General features: G+C 45.2%; 1 protein-coding gene across 1 annotated transcript; it reads left to right on the forward strand.

The window, feature by feature from the left end:
- Positions 1 to 61: 61 nt before the first annotated feature.
- Positions 62 to 7,732, forward strand: sigirr (single immunoglobulin and toll-interleukin 1 receptor (TIR) domain). The gene is made up of 10 exons (XM_084452533.1): positions 62 to 260; positions 1,489 to 1,797; positions 2,111 to 2,318; positions 2,697 to 2,824; positions 3,043 to 3,183; positions 3,511 to 3,654; positions 3,780 to 3,882; positions 4,110 to 4,260; positions 4,915 to 5,092; positions 5,695 to 7,732. The coding sequence occupies exons 1-10, from the start codon at positions 191 to 193 to the stop codon at positions 5,859 to 5,861; spliced, it is 1,599 nt and encodes a 532-aa protein (XP_084308659.1). The 5' UTR covers positions 62 to 190; the 3' UTR covers positions 5,862 to 7,732.
- The last annotated feature ends 37 nt before the right edge of the window (positions 7,733 to 7,769 follow it).

A 7,769-nucleotide genomic window follows, 5' to 3' on the forward strand; every position in this document is an offset into this window, starting at 1 on the left:
TGCCACGTGATCCCACGCGGCCAACAGTCAGATGAGCAGGTGAGCGACAGTAAACCACAGTAAACCTGGATCCTCTGCCAGGAATTAGCCGGTAATAGGGGAAGTTAGTGGCCCCCGAAGACGTTATATAGGGTACATAACGGAAGAAGAAAGCAATCATCAGAGTAGCCTACAGACAAGGAAGGGGACGATGACATCGAAACTGGTTGCTCTTATAGTGGCATGCACTATATGGGACAGTTTCTTCCCGGTTTATGGAGGTAAGAATAACAATATTCGTTGCTCAATTTAAGACTTCAAACAATCTGAAATACCAGATCATTAAATGTAGTATCGCTATGTATTGTATTTGAGATTAGGGTTAGTCTGCCTGTCCTGACTTTTTAGGCTACCCTGTGAGCAACTGTTGCGACAGTTGTGTATGTCGCGTGTGAGTCTGTGTATTATGCGTGGGCTACAGCGTACATAATTGGGCCTAAGGTGGTCTAACCAATAAATGGTGAATAACTAGCCTTCAGCATGGCTATGAATTAGTGGTTAAAATTGGGAATTCGCGGTCACGGGAGCTGAGAGGAAAGAGGAGATTACCTTTACTCAATACTACTACAAATAATAATACTAATACTACTACTACTACTACTACTACTACTACTACAACGATTAGGCTACTACTACTACTAGTACTTGTGAATGCCCATGTCTGCAATCACATGATTGGTTCCAATCTGGACTTTGCACCCGGATGCTATTCTCCCTGCCACAGCATGTTAATAAATAAAGACAGATGAAGTGGGGCTTTGGGACAGGTAACACTAGTTTAACATGTTTTTCCAGGTGGCCTACTAGGTTACATTTCAGAATATCCTGAAAAGCATATGCTAAACTCTTGACAGTTAAGGCCAACATTACTTTTAGTGACAAACTTGGAACAACCCTATAGTCTCATTGTAATTCAACAAACAGATGTCCATAGAAAATATCAACCTGTCCCCAGCTGACATGAAGGAAAAGGCAGGGTTTGTCTGACAAAGCAATGTAATTTGCATTATGTAACCAGAGTGAAAACAAGTTCACCTTCAAGCACCATTTAGTTCTGCATATTAATCTGACCTGCATATTCTGTGTAGCCAACATGGCTGTTGTTGAATCATAGGCCTACACACGGACTCTACCCATTTACAGCATGCAAAACATTGTTAGCTCAAAGGCCTCTTTTCCATTTGCAAATGATTTCAAGTAAATTCTATGGTGGCTGACATTTCCAGATGGATGTAAGAGACATTTCCCTACTACAGCGAAATCGGGGGGACAATTCCTTACCCTTTCTCTAGAGGGCATTATACTGCTGCTTGTGTTTACATTCACTGCTGGTACAGTAGTAGAGTTGTTTTTTTGTAAAAAAGAAATTAAAAAAATAAAATAAAATAAAAATATATATATATAAAAAAAAATATATATATATATATAAATTCTTCTGTCCCTTTCCAGTGCAAAATTGTGTAGACGAGCAGAGGTTTACGCAGCAGGTGTTCCAGAGAGGGGCGAAGGGCCCGTACCGGCTGGACTGTCCCCTGGATCCCACCCTGCTCCGCAACCCCCAGCTCCTGCTGGGCTGGCTGATGGACTGCTCCCGGCTGCTGGGAATCCCTCCCTCCAGCCCTGCCCGCATCCAGCTCACCCTCAAGGGACAGGCCTACCTGGAGTTCCCCAACCTCAGCCCCCAGGACCTGGGCAACTACACCTGCCTGGACGAGGAGAACAGCACCGCCTCGTTCACCGTGCAGCTCACCGCAGAAGGCGAGAGCTCTTTTCCGTGACAGTTCAGGGAGTTGTTGTTGTTTTTTCAGCCGATTGTTTTGCTTGTGAAAGGAAATAATATGGCGGATACATGTTATGTAATAGCATATTTTCCCCCAGTGAGATATTGTTGTGTGCTTCCTGCTGTGTCATATGAGGCGAGGGAGGAGTGAATTGGTGTTCTTTGCACCTGAAAAGTACTGCAGGCATTTGGTTTCAGTGTGCCTTCAAGGAACACGATGGCTGTATCGGGTTGACATCGTCTGGAAGCTCTTGCGGTCAGTAATGGTGACAGCAGCTTGCGTTCCCACAGGGCTGCTGTGCGCCCAAGACCCTGAGTTCCAGCCCAGTAGGGGGCCGTCTCAGCTGTGGGAGAACCTGGGCTCCACCGTGACCCTCAACTGCACCGCCCTGGTGTACTGGGAGGCTGCAGACAGACGCTGCAACGCTTCCTTGTCCTGGAGCAAAGACGGAAGTCTCCTGTCCAACCAAACCCTGCACCCTCGGAATCTCTCCACTTGGTGAGTTATACAGTAAGAAGGCCTGCTGTACCCCAGACCTGGTAGACTTACAGTATGGCTTGTGTTATAGTTGTCTCAGCCCAAAGGCAGTTGGTGCCCAAAATGACCTCTCTCACATAGAGCGGAGGTATCAATCAAATCCTTTATTTAACCAGATAGGCATCATTGAGATTAAAATCTCTTTTTCAAGAGCAATCTGGCCAAGAAGGCAGCAGAAACAAAGTTAGTTGTCAGTGAAAACAGCTCAACAAATGAAATACAGTAACTGTCCGTCAGATTCAACGTACCTGTAGCCTCAGCGTTACAGTCCAGCAGAGCAAGCAGTGTACAGGCAAGACTAGGGGTGACATTGTGACACTTTATTGACTGGTGTGCCAGGCCTGTCAGTGACACCCAGAGGATGGTGAGCAGCACGTTGACGGTGACCCTCAGAGAGCAGGCGGACTTCGGTCTGTACAGCTGCGAGGTGAGGAACGTCTCTGCCGACTTCCGCCTGCAGAGCACAGGTAAAACCACAGGGTCGTCACAGGACAGTACAAACAGAACACCCAGCACAGTAAGCCTCAGGGCTGTGTGACAGGGATCAATTGAAATATGAGAGAAATAGTTTTGTTTTATACAGCATAATGATTGTAATGATTTTATACAACATAATGATTGTTGCTGTGTGTGTGTGTGTGTGTGTGTGTGTGCATGTGTGGTGTGTATGTGTGGGTGTGAGCAGTCCAACCCAGCCACACGGCGGCTGTGATGGCCGCCATCACCCTCCTCTTCGCCCTGACCACCGCTGCTATGGTTTACTCCAAGTGCCGCCTCAACATCAAACTGTGGTACAGGAGCGTCTACGGGGACGACGAAATCAACGGTAAGGAGGACGTGGCGTTGTAGCGTGGTAGCGTTTATCCCATGCGTAGTGCTCTGTAAAATGCTCCTATAGTGAATTCCATTATCCAGGAGCTTGCTTGATCGTCTCGTTGAGAGAGCTCAGGGAAGAATTTTGATTCCCCTCCCTTCCTCTCTGTAAAGCGCATTGTGTTGCCTCTGTGTATGAAATGTGCTATATACTGTATATATACTGTATAATAATAACATTTGATTGGCCACCACTACAACGTCTTCATTTATGACAGTATTAATAAAGAAAACCCACAGCTGTCTCAGTTCCTACAGTATGTTCTCCCCACTCTGTCAGACGGCAAGATGTATGACGCCTACATCTCCTACGTGAACAACGACTCCGACAGGAAGTTTGTCAACTTCATTCTCAAACCGCACTTGGAGAATAAGTACGGACACAAGCTGCACCTCAACAACAACGACATCTTGCCCGGCTCAGGTAATTAAACAACACTGTAACTCACACCAAGTGAGAGCCAATATTAGCTTCAACTTTATTTCAGGCATGAGCAGCAAATTTTAGGTGATGCTAGCTTGGCAGCGTAACGTGACGTGTGTTCCCAGAGCCGTCGGCGGAGCTGTTGATGAACGTTAGCCGCTGTCGACGTCTCATCCTGGTGCTCTCCCATGCCTACGCTGAACAGGAATGGTGCTCTACCGGCTTCAGGTGTGATCCTGCCACCCTGGCACATTTAAGCGCGTAACGCGATACTGTAGCTGTTATAAAAAGTAATTATTAAAAAATTAAAAACATGTAGTATGAATGCAAATCCAATGTAATGTGAACCCAGTACAGGAGGTCGGTGTTGTCACGCTATCGACGAATCAAGAGTTGTATTGGGCTTATTGTACTGTGATGGCTGATGTGTGTGTGTGCGTGTGTGTGTTCCGCAGGCTGGGGCTGCTGCGCCTGTTGGAGCTGTGCCAGCAGCCGATCATCATCACCTACGAGGGCCAGCCCGGTCACATGACCCCGGAGATCAGCCAGCAGCTCCGGATGCAGCAGCACCGCCTCAAAGTGCTCACCTGGGGGCGCCAGTCCATGGTGAGGCCCGGCACACACCACACGCACATGCACACACACATGCATGCGCACACGCACCAGCAGCCCTTTTTAGCATTGGAAAAGTTGCATAATAATGAATAATAATATAATAATAATAATAATAATAATAATAATAATGGATTTGTTTTATATATCACACTTTAAATAAAAAATGTTTTAACTATCAAGGTGCTTTACAGGCAAAGATAAAAACAATCAAATCAATAGGTCCATAGGCTAAGACAGGAGAACATTGAGTTGAACAGTATGCACAGGAATTTAAAAAGCAAAATTAGGGTCAAAGGGATTAAAAGATGCAAAACTGGGAATAATATATTCATTCAAAGATTATTCAGATAACCAGTAAATAATCCAAATAACCAAAGAAATAAACTGTGACATTCTGTGACATAAAGGAAACAGTAACACCCACACAGTGTCTTCGCTTGCTCAATGGAATCTGCTTAAACGCTTAAGCAGATTCCAACGCTTTTGGATTCCATTGAGCAAGGGAAGACAGCGTGTGGGTGTTACTGTTTGCTTTAAATACGTACACCGCCTACGCACCTGTCACTGAAACCTGATTCAGGTGTGCGGAACACTATCATCTGCACCGCTTGAAATAATGAATGATGATGCGTGCTGTGGTCCCAGAGGCCGTCCTCGGTGTTCTGGAAGGAGCTGGCGCTGGCCATGCCACGTAGGGTGGTCCCCCACAGCCGCTCAGTGGGAGACCCCCAGACCCTGCTGCACGGCGACAAGGACCCCATGCTGACCCTGAACCCAGACTACCTGGACTGCCGCCCAGACCTAGACCCTGCTGGAGACCTGGGTAAGACAGACAGACAGACAGTACGACGGACAGACAGACAGATAGGCAGGCAGGCAGGCAGACAGACAGGCAGACACAGACAGACAGGCAGACACAGACAGATAGATGGATGGATGGATGGATGGATGGTAGGTAGGTAGATAGATAGATAGATGATAGGTAGGTAGGTACGTAGGTGGTAGGTAGGTAGGTAGGTAGGCAGGCAGGCAGGCAGGCAGGCAGGCAGGCAGGCAGGCAGGCAGGTAGGTAGGTAGGTAGGTAGGTGGTAAGTAGGTAGGTACTTTATTTATCCCTGAGGGGAAATTGCTGAAGAGAATTGAAAAGAAAAAGAGCTTGCACATCCAGTATGCAGACCAGGTGCAGGACAAACCAGAGTAGTGAATGAGAAAAAGAGTAGAGTCTGCACACTGGAGCATATAAATGATGGACTGTAGTTTATTCTAACGTTTCGATCTTAGCAGTCTTCATCAGTTGTTGAAGAGCACTGGACTGAATAGCCAAGATATCCCCAGAGGACCAGGTTATGCAGAGTGATGAACGGTGACATGCAGGGATCATCTCTACACATCCTTCTTCCTAAAGCTGTCCTCTACTGCCTGCAGGTCTGCGTGTCCCTGTGTACAAGGCCATCCCGTCCAAGGCTCCAGTCCTCCCCGCTGTGTTCACTGACCCCAGAGCCTCTGACATCGACGTGTCTGACCTGGGCTCCCGCAACTACGGCGTCCGAACAGACTTCTACTGTCTGGTGTCCGAGGAGGAGGACATCTGACCAGGACCCCGTCACTTCCCCGTCCCCAGACTCGGTCACTCGCATGGACCTGTGGCTGCAGTCAAAACGCCCTCCCAGGCACTGTCTGCTATTTTCACGTTTCCAGATGAGTAGACGGGTTACGATCCTATAATGTTACTGTGATCTGGCCAACGACTGATCTGTAATTTGCGGGGATGAGGTTCTTTGTTCTGTAAAATCACAGTCATTTCTAATAATCCTTTCAAGTGGTATAGATTTCTTTAATGTGAAGCCGATGTTCGTAGATTGTGTGTCTATACTGTACCATTGAAAACTGAAATCCACAATAGTGATGTGAGTTCAAGAAAGGTAATATGAAGGATTTTAATTTGTATTTTTCATTTTTAACTGTTCTTGTTGGTCTTTTGAGTGTGTGTGTGCGTGTGTGTGTGTGTGTGTGTGTGTGTGTGTGTGTGTGTGTGTGTGTGTGTGCGTGCGTGTGTGTGTGGGGGGGGATGTAAAAGTAAATGCAATCAGATCTTCAAATGTACAAATTCTTCAAATGTAAGAATGTTTGTTTTTGAAATATTTTAGCCAAAAAAAGTATTGTACATCAGACCTCAAAGTATATATAACCGTAGCCGAACATAAACAGCCATTCCCTAATCTGGGGGTGATTTCTGATGCTAATCTCTCTTTTGATGACCAAATAACTACAGTTTAACAATCGTGTGTTTTTTCCAGCTGAGGAACATTGCTATATGTCCTTCATATCTCTTACAGACCTTGAAAGTCTCATCCATGCTTTTATTTCCTCTTGTTTAGATTAACTCCCTATACTCAGTGCTGAGCCAGAAAGCCACTTCCTGCCTCCAGCTGGTACAAAATGCTGCTGCTAGGCTTTTAACTAATTCTGGGAGACAAGACCACATTACTCCCATCCTTGCCTCTCTTCACTTGTTGTCAGTAGTTGTAGAGATGATTTTAAGGTTACTGATCACTTTTAAAGATCTGCAAGTCGTTGTTACATCTCAGGGATCCATCTCTCTAAGATCCTTGGTAAGGGCCTCCTGGTTATTCTGAAAACATGCCTTATCACCAAAGGAGACAAGGCTTTTACTGTACGGACCCCTCAGTTGTGGAACTCCCTGCCTGAGAGTCTCAGACAAGCTAAATATGTATCTCTTTTAAGTCTCTTCTCAAAACAATTGTTTCATGTAAAAGCTTTTTCATAGTAGTTTAATTTAACACACTGCTCTCTTCCCCTTTTCTCTATTTGATGGCATTGTTATTTCTTTTTATTTTATTCTCACAATATTTTTTGTCATTTTTAATTATGTTTTATTCTGTCTGTGAAGCACTTTGTAGCCCTGTTTTGAATGGTATTATATAAATAAAGGTTATTATTATTATTATTGAGACCAGATTATTTACCTTCTACAGGAAGGAGATTTCTACAGGAAGTTTCTTCTCCAGCAGGGGGCAGAGTGAAATCAGATAAATGGCACAAAAGTGCCAACTTCAATGCACTGCATTCTTCTCATTGTCACGTATATAACATATAGAATCTCTGGTTTTGGGTGTTTATCTGGATGATAATCATGTAAATGAGTAAACAAAGATGAGATTGTATTCTTTATTTTTCTCCTGGAGGTGTCGTGAACCCTGTCCTGTGTGAAGAGATTAGGAGAGTACATTACAGGGCGTGGCCGGTGCTTGTGTTGTTCCTGTCTGGGCTAGAGCAGGGCGTGGCACGTCCGTCCGTGTGCTGTTCCTGTCTGAGCAGGAACAAATATGTAAACTGGGAGGGGCTGCTCTTATTCAGTATAGCCTCTACTGGATGTAGTCAAACTATATTTTATGAAGCCCGAAGCTAAATGTATTATTTTTTATGTTAAATAAAATGCATTTCAGGACTAAAGTCAATGACGACTTTCTCTTTATTTA

Source organism: Borostomias antarcticus, assembly GCF_949987555.1.
Source record: "Borostomias antarcticus genome assembly, chromosome: 18".
Lineage (NCBI taxonomy): Eukaryota > Metazoa > Chordata > Actinopteri > Stomiiformes > Stomiidae > Borostomias > Borostomias antarcticus.

Coding starts and splice junctions, on each gene's coding strand:
- sigirr (XM_084452533.1), top strand. CDS start 191: ATGACATCGAAACTGGTTGCTCTTATAGTGGCATGCACTATATGGGAC. Junction 2,319..2,696: donor CCTCGGAATCTCTCCACTTG/GTGAGTTATACA, acceptor CTGGTGTGCCAG/GCCTGTCAGTGACACCCAGA. Junction 3,883..4,109: donor TGGTGCTCTACCGGCTTCAG/GTGTGATCCTGC, acceptor TGTGTTCCGCAG/GCTGGGGCTGCTGCGCCTGT.